The sequence below is a fragment of the Theropithecus gelada genome, chromosome 8, assembly GCF_003255815.1.
Source record: "Theropithecus gelada isolate Dixy chromosome 8, Tgel_1.0, whole genome shotgun sequence".
Taxonomy (NCBI): domain Eukaryota; kingdom Metazoa; phylum Chordata; class Mammalia; order Primates; family Cercopithecidae; genus Theropithecus; species Theropithecus gelada.
In genome coordinates, this window is record NC_037676.1 from 49514913 (window position 1) to 49527601 (window position 12689).

The following is a 12689-nucleotide window of genomic DNA, read 5'->3' on the forward strand; positions in this document are numbered from 1 at the left end:
GGCTTGATAAATAAAAATTCATTCATAGGGTTAAATTGGGACATTGTTTATGATGAAGATTATCTATACATTGAAAACCCTGTTTTTGGCCTTAGAAAAAGTATTGATACTGGCAAGGGAGCATTTTCTTTTGCTTGCTCAACAAGTTGTCATTTTGAGTCTCCAGCCTGGTTTGGAATCATGCTAGCATTTTTCCATGCTGTGAAATTTTGTGTATGCCATCTTAACCTTTCACTAATCTGGTTTTCCAAACTTCTTCAGCTCACTTTTATTTTCAAAAGGGTTCTAGGTTTTCCATTGGGAACCTCTTGCCTTGAGAAGCCTGTTGGAATGCACAAACCCAGACTGGATTTCTCCTTCTCTTTCTTGCAGCTTGCTACAGAGGGTGCGGGTCACAAGGCAGGCATCCATGCTCTGCGCAGCCCCTGGTGAAGATCTTCTGGGAAGGTGATCCTAGAATGCTGGGAAGGTGATCCTAGAATGGATCGCTATTTATCATTCAGTACTTGTTATTTTTCTGACCAGATGGTAAATTTTTTTTTCCATTATAATATAGGGATGGAATAAACAAGTTCTTGGCTGGCAGATGGAATAAACAAGTTCTTGGGTTAGTAAAATTCCTTATGAAGTTGAAAAAAAATGGAAACTTTTGTGTTGTGAGAATGATTTGAAAGAGTAGCCTGTGGCCCGCATTCACTCTTCTTCTGTTGTAGTACTGCACATTCTCATTTCCACCAGTGTGCGGAAATCGTTATCTTTCTGAGTGCTGCCTCCTTGCAGCACATGCATGGCCTGTTACCTGTCTTCCTCAGCTTCAAGGACAGCACTCCTTGGTTTTCTGCCTTCTGTGCTCGTTTCCCTGTATTCTTTGCATACTCTTGGCTGTGTGCTACTTCAACATGGGCTCCTCAGGCTTCTGCCTATGCCTCTTTAGTTCTTGTTCCATGTGCCCTTCCTTGGTACTCGGTGACCTTCATGGCTGCTTCCACCCAGCCTCTGTTCTGCTGGATCTCGTGGCCCTGCCCCAGTCCACCTGCACTTGAGTGTCCTGCACACCTCAGACCCAGTATGCCCCTTGCCTTGCCTTGCCTTGCCTGTTAACTCAGCAGTCTTTGGACTTTCTCTAACATGTTTTCTGTTTTTTGTTTTTGTTTTTGTTTTTGAGATGGAGTCTTGCTCTGTCACCCAGGCTAGAGTGCAGTGGCGCAATCTCTGCTCACTACAACCTGTGCTTCCTGGGTTCAAGGAATTCTTCCATCTCAGCCTCCTGAGTAGCCTGAGTTACAGATACTCGCCACCATAGCCAGCTACTTTTTTTGTATTTTTACAAAAAATACCAGCCAGGCTGGTCTCGAACTCCTGACCTCAGGTGATTCGCCTGCCTCAGCCTCCCAAAGTGCAGGGATTACAGGCATGAGCCATCGCACCTGGACTCTCAGACATGTTTTCAATCCATCTGCTCCCCAGGTTCAAATGATGATTCCACTTCAGAGTCATCTCTCAAGCAGATCCCCTCATTTACCCCATTTGCTACCACCTGTGCTCAGGCCTCTATTCTCCTGTGCCAGGATTGCCCTATCAGGCTCCACCTGGTCTCCCTGCCACCAACCTTCCCTTATGTTCACCCTATCAGGATTATCATCCTAAGAGGCAAAACTGATACTATTACCCTCCTATTTTAAGACGTTTTCATTGACTGTCCGGTGTCCATGGGACAAAGCTTCATTTCCTGTAAACTCTTTTACATGACATTCTTTGTTTACACACTCAGCCCAGCTGCCTTGGACTCATTTCTCTCTGCCCCCTTTCGGTGACCCCCCACCTCCGTGTGCACAGCATGCAATATCTCCATGGGTCAAAGCCATGGCTTTCATGGGATAAGCTGGGCACCAGGCCTAAGACGTACACTTTTATCTCTTAATGATTTGTTTGTAACTATACTTCCAGCATCCTGTAGTTAATACAGTTAATTCCCCAAAATATAAACAAATAACTGCACAAAGAGCTACAAAGATATATAGGGCATCCCTAAGCCATGCCCAGTAATTTAAAAATGTTACAACATGGCATCAGCGTGCAGAAATGGCCCTCATCAGGCAGTGTTGGTTCTGGTCCACTTGGCCAGGGCTGAAGGCCTATGTGGGTTACTTCATCTGTGCTGCAGTTTTTTTATTCAGAAAGGGTGACTTTGTTAAACCTTGGGTTATTTCCACTTTTTAAATTTGGTATTGCTGTTTTCCCCTGCCTTGTCTGTTATTCCCATGTGAAATTCTCTCTCAGAGTGCTTTTTACTTTGTGTCTTTTAACTTTTGTGTCTTTTGTGTCTGATGCTCATGAGCCTTCCCAGCACTGGTGCTCTCTGGTCTTCTGCACACCTTTCAGGAGAGGCACTTCACAGTAGTGGTCACTCTATGTTTTTGTTACTACATTATCTATTTTAATCCTTAAGCTAATTTCTCTTCTCCTTTTTCTTCTCTTCCCTACCCATTTGTTGAAATGCCATGGGAAGATGGCAGCAAGACACAAACACCTCCTTGTGTCTAGGAGTTAGGAATTTACCATGCTCCATTTGGACATGCCTTGTTCTGGCTCATCACAGGTTTTGCCTGTTTCCACCCAACTTAGGATAAATTAAAAGTTGTTCGTTAGAATGTCCTTTATTGATAGTCATTATGGCAGGGGCTGGATTGATGTTGGAGTTTAAGAATCAAGGATAAAGTGACAGTGGGGACACCCTGGACTCAGTAAACATATTTTGAACTCTCTGTGCTACAGAGATTCAGTGTGTTGGCCTCGTGGTAGGGAGGCCGGATGCCCACGTGCTCCTGGCATTCCCCGGGATGGTTTAAAGGTAGGTTTAGGAGGATTATAGTGTCCACCCATAATTAGTAACTTGCTATTTTAACATTGGATTATTGCAGTTTTTCCCAACACATTTGTTTCTCAGTTGATGCCACATTCATAAAAATAGAAATACTTAAATATCTATTTCTGTACTTTGTCATTAGCTATATGACCTTTTAACCGTTTTCAGTGTGATTACTGGACTCCATTTGAATCCTATTTTCTGAGCCAAAATTATCATCTATAGTTGTATGAAATAAGGTGTTTTAAATGAAGAAGTTTTCAAGAAAGAAGAACTTGTATTCTGGGTACTCAGTGGAAGGCATGGCTGGTCATCAGTGTCAGTGTGTGTATTGGGCAGTCCTGTATGTATTGCATTGTCCCATCTCAGCTCAGGCTAGTTGATCACAAAATCCCATAGACTGTGACGTAAAGAGCAGACAGTTCTTTCTCACAGTGCCAGAGGCTGGTAGCCAGGGCGCAGCGTGGTGGGGTCCTAGTGAGAGCCCTCGTACTGGTTTTAGGCAGCCGCCTTCTTGCTGTGTGCTCACAGAGCCTTTCCCGTGTGTGTGCATGGAAAGAAGAAGTCCTCTCCGGTGCTGTCTCTTATGAGGAGACTAAGCCTGTCAGATCAGGCTACCCTTATGACCTCATTTAACCTCAGTTACTTCCTTGGAGCTCCCATCTCCAAATACAACCAGACTGAAGGTTAGGGATTCAACATAGGAATTTTGAGGGTACACCAACATTCAATCCATAACACACCCCTGTTGTCTGGCTTATCTTCACTTAGGGATCTGTTGCTTTTCTAGAGCCTTTATATGCTTTATTCTTACTTGGAATTTCTTTTAAAATTGGACATTTCATTGCCCACTCACCTTCTACAGAAAAGAACAGGCTATTCCTACAGAATGAGTCACAGCGACATGCCCAGTGGGAGGTGGGGTCACTGTGACACTGTGACCCTGGAGGCAGAGGTACTCAACTAGGCTTTGACTGCTCTCATCACTGGGGATTGTGAAAACATTCTGATCGCCTGGTCAGTCTTGTCTACTTTTTTGTTTTTGGGTTTTTTTTTAAGAGTTGGGTTTCAGATTTCTGTTTCATGCTTAGAATAATTGTGGCTTTTGGAGAAGAATATTTTAAACTGGGTGAAAAGGCAAAAAATGTGGAATCAAGAAGTGAAAGCACAATTGTTTACAGTTTAGTAAGCAGTTGTGGTAAAGAAATGTGTCTATTCATCATTTCCAGATGACTTAAAATTTTATGGGGGAGCATACATTTTAAACAAAAATGAATTGTGCTGTTTATAGGATAAATGTGTGAATTTCTCCAGAATTCGTATTTTTAGGTATTATAATCAGGATCTCCTGCTTACAGCTTTATGAATTTTATCCTGAAGTTATCTGTGAAATGAACCTAATGGTATCTTATAAGATTTACTCAGAAATTACAATTTTGGTTTACCAATCATTAATAACACAATCAATAATTTAACAGGTATTCACTTACTGAATACTTATGGGAGCATATCAGTGCTGTGTGTTTGAGAATCATTGGTAAAATTAGGTGTAGTTGTAACTTCTCAAAAGAAAAAACAATATAAACAAGTAAATACAATTGAAGTTTTTAGTGCATGTTAATGAAAAAATGGTATAATACGGTGAATAGATAAAATGTCATTTGGATTTGATTTCGGAATGTATTATTTGTATTTCTCTTTGGAGCATCATTTGAGTCATAGTTTAATTTGCATTCTCTGGGTACATGCAAAGTGCAGTTGAGGTGAAGGGGAGCCGGGTCAGGAGCATCATGGTTAGCAGTGAAATCAAGACTGGAAACAGAGTCCCCCACATGCTTTACATCAGTGTGTATTAGGATTCAGTCATTTCTTACATATGTATTGGTACTGATCCAGGTGCAACACAGAGTTCATGGTTTAATAGATGGAATTGTTTACTTTTTAAAATCAGAGGTATAAACAAGATGTACAGTGATAACATAAAGAGAAATGATAAACTGCAGAGTGGAAAGGAGAATCATGCCCAGGGAGAAGCTCACCAGGGAGACAGTGATAGAACTGTCTTAATGCACAATTGCTTATTTTTCACCTTGTAGAAATAATTTTAAATTGCTTGAACGAAGCTATGGAATTTGAGGCTAGAGCAGTAAGAAGTAACAGGTAACAAAGGACTTTCCATACAATGGCAAGTAGTTTGGATTTAATCCAGTGGATAGCCATGGAAAGGTTCAAGTACAGGGCAGCTATCATTACATCTACATTTAAGAATGCCATTCAGGTGGGCCTTATGAAGAGCAGGTTGGAAGAATCAGGTATTAGATTGGGGAGGTAAGTTAGTGTCAGACTATTGTAATAAATAAGAGGCATCTCAATTTTAATATATTAAAAACTTATGTCTTGGTACCAGTATTCTCATAATACCTGCACCTCCCAGAAAAGAAACACATTTGCCTAGAAATCTTTACTGTCTCAGTAAATGTTAATTCTGTTCTTATTCTTACTCAGGCCAAAAACACTGGGGTCATTTTTGTACTCTGTCTCATATTCACTCCTAGTCCATTAACAAGTCCTTATTGACTCTACCTTCAAAGAATATCTAGAATCTGACCATTTCTTACCTCTTCTGTCACTCCCTAAATCCCAGACACCATCATCCGTCCTGAATTGCTGCAGACCCTCCTAACTAGCTTCCCCACTTAATCTCTTGTCCTCTTCAGTCTGGTCTCAACACAGCTCATCATGTGACTTCCCTGCTGGCTTCCCATCACACCCAGAGGAAACACCCTGGTTCACACATCTGAAGATAGAAGACCTGTTTCTTCCCTGCTTCATCATTCTGAACTGACTTGATCTTCTTTTTCCCTGCCCAGGCTCCGGCCGACCACATTTAGTCCCAGGCAGAACATGAATGGGCTGTTCTCTAAAAAGCTGTGGTGAACTTTTGGGGAAAGCTAAGACTACGAATGGGTATGCTGGGGCCACCAGAATTATAGTCCTTTCTCTTTTGGCATTTGGAAGGCCTAAATGATCATAAGAATTATTACAGTCAGATCATTTGACCTAAGTCTGAGATACTCTTATTTAAATGCAATCCTAAGACCCTGGTCAGATATTGAATTTTGTTTATATAATTGTGCTAATGTAAATTTGTTATTTGTTAACTCTTGGAGTCAGACATGGCTGGAGCACAGAGATTTGGCATAGGTTATAGGATATACTATGAACATTAACCTTGACAATGAAAGTGGAATTATGTGGAATTAAAATTGTGTAGCATGTTGGGGAGGAAAAACATAGAGCAAGGTATACGCCCTTCATTTTACAATGCTAGGAGCCTCAAAATGCTGTGAGAAGTCAGTAAAATAGGGCATAGAGTTTGTTAAAGATATTAAACTTCACAAGTAACTAACAGAAACACGCCAAATAAAACCATTTTAGTAATGGATACATGTATTATTTTGGGGGGAAAGCTATAAAATATTTCAAAAATAGTAAAATGTACACTGATTATATAGCATGGTAGTTTGGAGTGACTGCAGCAAGATAAATAATTATCACAGCTGGTGGTAACCAGTGTCAGAGTGTTAAAGATAGAGGTCCTGTCCATATGGGAAGCAGATTGACTTTAAAACCCCCTGATGTCCATCCTTGACCCCTGGTACTTGCTCATGATTCTCTGTGTGTGTATGTGTGTGCATCTGCACACTCACATGCATGCTGAGTGAACGTGAGAGGGAAAAGGAACAGTGGACACTTGTTGATGAACTGACCAGAAGAAGACAAAAGTACCAATTTCAGGGAATACTAGAACATATGTTTTAGAGCAAGATAACTGGGTAGGCTAGCCTTTCAGGATATCTCTGAAGATAAAGAGAGACAGAGCAGTAATGTAGGAGGAAAATTCCAAATTACCATGTGGTCAGTGTTTGGAAAATAGACAACTTAACATTAGTGGCAGCAATTATGTTACGAAAAGTGTTTCTGTTAGAAAGACTTACAGATGTTCCTGCCCTCTATTGGAGAATAATTTCAGTATCTCTCCCCTCATACTAACTTGTTTCACTTTGTCCTTTCTTGTATAGTTATTTGTTACACTCATATATTAATTCAATATAACCTACTTAGGAAGACTTGAGTTGACATGAGTATAATTGGACCCTGACTACCTGTATATTTCAACAACAACAAAAAAGGCATTTATCAGTAGTCAGACATATTTTATTATTCTATCATTTGCTCAATTTATTGTTTTGTGTTTCTTTTTTTTCCATTTTTATTTTTTTCTTTTTTGAGAGACAGGATCTCACTCTGTGAGTCAGGTACTTGACTAGGGAGGCCAGTTAGTACAGTGGTGTCATCATAGCTTACTATAACCTCAAATTCCTGGACTCAAGAGATCCTCCTGCCTCAGCCTCTCAGGTAGCTGAAACTACAGTATACTCCACTGTGCCTGGCTAATTTTTATATTTTTATTTTTGTAAAGCTGGGGGGGTCTCACTGTGCTGCTCAGGCTGGTCTCGAACTCCTGGCCTCAAGCTGTCCTCCCGCCCTGGCCTCCCAAAGTGCCGGAGTTACAGGTGTGAGCCACTATGCTGAGTCATTTGCTCAGATTTGTGTGTGTGGGGGTGGCCTCTTGGTTGTTTAAAACGAAAGACTTTTCAAAGAGCAGTTAGCTGATTAAATAACGAATTCATGCAGTTGTTCAGCAAATGTTATTCTTTAAGTTAAATACTGTCCATTTTTAACTAAGAATTCTGTTTCATCTGCTAGGCATATGCATGGATAGAAATTACTAGATATCTTGGTGTATCTTCATTGAATCTTTCTGTTCCTGTTTCTTAATTGTTTAACATCTTTGCTATTGTATATTAGTATTTGTGGTCACCATTTGATCTTTATGGTACTTTCTCTTTGATGATGAGCACTTGGCAAGTTATCCTCTTTTTCAGTGCAAGTTCTGTTGAAACCCTCACTGTGTCCAGCCACAGCAATAGGCCTCAGAGTCCATTTCTCAACCTGAAGCATTGTCTGTCTTTACATTTTAAACAAGCCCTATGTCATAGCATAATGAAGTAGGGGGGAAAAACCCCGTCACTCACAATTTCCTATGCTTAACTGGCATTTATCTGAGAGACATTTTGGTCCTTGACTTGTAAGGATACTTGATTACCGATATTAGACCTGCCAGTCATCCTCTCTGTTCTTAAGAAAGTCACTTGAGCAACTAGCTTTATTTTTCAGTTTTCTTATGTGGCAAAAAGTGAGATTAATATGTTCCTTACCTATTTCATAGGGTTGTTGTGGATCAAATAAGAGAATGGCCTTGAAAATGCCTTAAAGAACTGATGGCAGTGACAGTGGCTGCCATCCTTGCATGGCCAGGCACTTCGTGGTACATTTGCTGTGTTTGCACCTGTGATTGTAGTGCTCTTGGGTTAGCCACTACTGTGTCCATTTAAAACTAAGGACACTCTTATGAGACAGATAAAGTATTTGGGGATTTTCAAGGGAAGGAATAGTTGCTTCTGGCTGAGATTCAGAAAACACTTCCTGGACAAGGCGATATTTTGGCTGTCTTGTAGCAGTTATGGAAAATGTTGCCTGGTAGCACTAAAATGGCCTTTTATGTACTCAACATCTAATTGCAAAGCATTGTTCTTTGTTTGTAAAATGAGTACATCCCCTGCTTGGATTAAAAGCTTACTTCTGCCAGGCATGGTGGCTCATGCCTGTAATTCCAGCACTTTGAGAGGCTGAGGCAGGAAGATCACTTGAGCCCAGGACTTCAAGACCAGCCTGGGCAACAAAGTGAGACCCTGTCTCTCCAAAAACGTAAGAAAATTAGCTGGATGTTATGGTGGTGTAAGCCTGTCATCCCAGCTACTTGAGAGGCTGAGGTGGGAGGATCCCTTGAGCCCAGGTTATTGAGGCTGCAGTAAACCAAGGTCACACCACTGTACTCCAGCCTGGGCGACAGAGCAAGACCCTGTCTCTAAAAATAAAATAAAAGCTTCCTTCAAGCACATTTTTGGTATAAGTTGCCCCTTGCTTTTTTCTCTCTCAGACAAGGAGGAGCTTACCCTGCTTTATTTTCTCCTGGGAAGGAAAGCCATGGAGGGTGTTTTGTAGAAAGAGCTTTAGAATGCTTGGTGGAAAGGATAGCCCTGTCCCTGACTTAGTGTCACTGTCATGGGAGCGCTGCTCAGTATTGCTTCCAAGGGCTATTTAGTCACCACATGAGCTGCTGTGTGCAGCACTGCAGTGGTAGCCAACATCATAAAATGTTATTCTACAAGTTATTTGGTGCTATAGATCTTGATCAAAATTCATAGTTACTAGAATATTGTCAAGATTTATCATAGAAATCTTCGAAGACACTGTAGTCAGGCAGTATGATGCATCTTAGATACATAAGTATTTCTTCTGTAATACTATTTATGTATTTCTATAATAGCCTGCATTTATAAAATCTGTCAGGGTCTATGGGGACTTGAGCTGCCCAAGACAAGAATTAGTTTCTGAAGAGAACTTGTGCTGCTTGGGCAGGCAGCTGAGCATGGCTGGGGGCTGCCACAGTGCCCAGAACCAAGAGCCTGTACTTAGCTGGCACACTTGAACTTGAGCAGACTGTTGGTGCTTGAGAGCAGAAGTGGCCCTGGATCCCTGACAGCTGCTGCTGTCAGTGGGGGACAGGGGAGGCTTGAGGCCTGTGCAGTGCTGGGAATGAACCCTGAGTTGAGTATAGGTACGAGTTTTAAAAATTCTTAAATTATGTCTCAGAATGCTCCTGTGGCCACTGTAACTCCTAAATCTAGGGCTTTTCCCTTTGCTTCTGAAGACTCTAATTCTGCACAGACTGCTCTGGCTGCCCTGCTGAGGAAAAAAAATTTGTGGACTGAAGTGACCTCCACATTATCCTGATTTCTTTTCCAGTTTACCAATTGAAGATGAGCTACTTTTCATTCACAGAATGCCTGTTGTGGTGAAGCATCTGTGTATTCACTTCTTAGTGCCTTTCTTTACAAGTTGGTTTCATTCCTCTGTTCCCTCCCTAGAGTGACTAGCAGAAACTCATTATATGCTGCTTGTACATTGTGCTTATTCATATCCTTCCCCCATTCTGTTTTCTTGCCTTAAGAAATAGTTGTCCAAAACAGTGCTCAGGGGAGGCAAGGTGACCCAGGGCCCAGTATATGGTCATGTGCCATGGACACCTAGATAAAGAAAGGGATGAAAAATTTGGGGTTGAATGTGAAATGAATGAAGAAAAAGTGAGAGGGAGAAAGAAATAGAAACTCAAACTGTACAATTAAAATCTTAGCACTATTTAAATATTAATTTTTATTATTCACTATTAACCAGTTGGCTGAAGTGGTAGAGAAACTCACATTAGTGAATATCTGTTATTAACAAGGCAGTATGTTGTACCCTTCATTTTTGTTGTTCTCAATTTATGTATTTTTTTTTTAGTTAAAAAGCACAGAGAGTAATAGAAACACATAAGCAGACTCACTGCCTGGAATTAGTAACACATGTCAATCCTTTGTCCTTTTTTTTTGTTTGTTTCCCATACTTTTGTAACAGAAACAATATGACACATAAATTTGAAACCCTCCGGGTTCCCCTCCTGAGTCATACTCCTCTTTCTGTCTCCTTAGAGACAGTGGCTTTCATGACTTTTCTGTGAATCCTTCTATTTATATTTTTATACTTATCTTGTATTCATAAACAATATTATATTGATTTCTGTGTTTTTTAAAATTACATTGTAGGTGTCATACTCTGTATATCCTGTTTATCCCCTTTCATTTCTTGAGACCTCTTCATCTGATTCTTACACATCTAGTTCACCTCATTTTAAGTGCCGTACAGTGTTCTGTTGTATGAACACACCATAGTTTACCCATCTTACTGATTTATGCTAGGTGCAGTTTTCTACTCTTATAAACAACGCTGAGATGTGTATCCTTGTTTAGGTATACTGGTGCATCTGACAGTTTCTGGGTACCTACCTAAGAATTCTGGGGTATAGGCTATGCACACTCTCAACTTTAGTTATCTCATTTAATCCGAACAAATGTTTCCTGGGGCAGGTGGCAGGATCTCCATTTTACACATAAGAGAATTGAAGTGTTGAATGCCATGGAACTTGGCCAACTTAATAAGGAAACCAGTACTTGAATCCAGATCAAATTCCACCCGTTTCAATCTAGAGCTCTAATACCCAGCAGTCCACATAACTCTTCAACTGTTAGCCCTTCTGATCATTGGAACAGTTGCAGCCAGCTAGTAACATACATGATTTCAAAGCAGAGAATCAAAACATAATAAAGAGGAGGGTCCATCCTTAAGAAGAAGAAGAAGAATCCACAGTGGCCATATTCTCCTTGTGGTCATCAAAGGATTTGAGACTTGGAGTAAAAAGCGTGCTCTTTAAAATGATGGGTCTAAGGTTTCTATTTATACAGGCCTATTTCTTCATGACAGAAGACTGTTTATTTTATGTTGCTTAAAATCTGTTTATTAAATGCAACATGCAAGCCTATTTTGATTAAAGAAAAGTGTTATAGTGAGCATGGTAGTGTCTCTGTTTTACTTTGCAAAATGTGGAGACCATTTTCTCCAGGTGAAGAGTGCTATCTGCATGTGGATCTTTTTTTCATGACACTTTATTCACGCTTGAATCATCTGTCTTTTGATTTCATTTTTGCTTTGTTCTTTTCTTCAACTTCTAGGTAGAAAATCCGGTGTATTAACTGTGAAAATTTTAGAGCTGCACGAGGAATGTGCCATGCAAGTTGCCATGTGTGAGCAGTTATTGGGGCCGCCAGCCACCAGCCCCTCCCGAAGTGTGACCCCCAGGCCTGGAGCTGGCCTGAAAGTTCTCTTCACCAAGGAGACTGCAGGCTACCTCAGGAGCCGTCCCCAGGACACTGTCCGGATCTTCCCTCCCTGGTGAGTGCGTAGAACTGAATCCAGCAGTCACCAACTGTGAGTCAGCCTCATAAGAAAAGACATTTTTATCAGGAACATTTTTGTCACTTTATCATAGAGCAATGCCAGAGGAAGAGAGCCAGGATTGGACATGGGTTTTCTGTCAGAGAAGCACTGGATTGTCTCTGATGGCTCGTTTCCACTTCTGTCAGCAAATTTCTGATAATTTGGGGTGAGAGGGTTGAGGAAACAACTGTATTAAGATTCTTGCCCAAGGATGTGTTATAAGATCTGGCTGTTTTTGTTTTTATGTTTCTTAGAAAAATAATTTTGTTAACAGGCATTATGTGACAATAGGATAACACATTAATTACATATTTCTTAGTCACTTGAGAGGGGAGAATAAAAAGCATGAATTAAGATATACTAGTGTTTGAATTGCAGGAGCAAAAGTGGTCATTATTGGATCAGAAAGTATTTTAAAGGATACTACGTTTGCTCTCTTTTGCAGTGGGATATTGATTTTTAGCATGAATAGAAGAAAAACATACTACTTCTGACGAAAAGTTTGAGCACCCTTGTTTTAAGAGCTAGTTATTAATTTGCTGGTAATTTTTTATAAGTTTTCATTGTGTATGAGGAAGGGCTATAGGATAAATTTTTATAAGTATTATTGCTAGATCAGAGGATATGTGCCTCTTTAATTTTAGCAGACTGTCAAATGGCACCATTTTATGTTCCCACTAGCAATGCCTGAAGTGCCTTTTTCTTCTCCTTTACAAACCTACTCTATTGATCTAGACCAAGTTAAAAATTGGAAATATGATGTTTATCATTTTAATTTGTATTTCTCTTACATAAAATGGGCTTAGGCATATTTCTCCATGTC

At 40.4% G+C, this 12689-nt stretch overlaps 1 protein-coding gene across 1 annotated transcript in view; it reads left to right on the forward strand.

Moving 5' to 3' along the window:
- Window positions 1-12689, forward strand: part of SPIDR (scaffold protein involved in DNA repair) — a 483830-nt gene that overhangs the window by 198008 nt on the left and 273133 nt on the right. The window contains exon 8 of the mRNA XM_025393220.1: window positions 11602-11821. Within this exon, the coding sequence (XP_025249005.1) occupies window positions 11602-11821 (220 nt within the window). The remainder of the gene's footprint in view (window positions 1-11601; window positions 11822-12689) is intronic.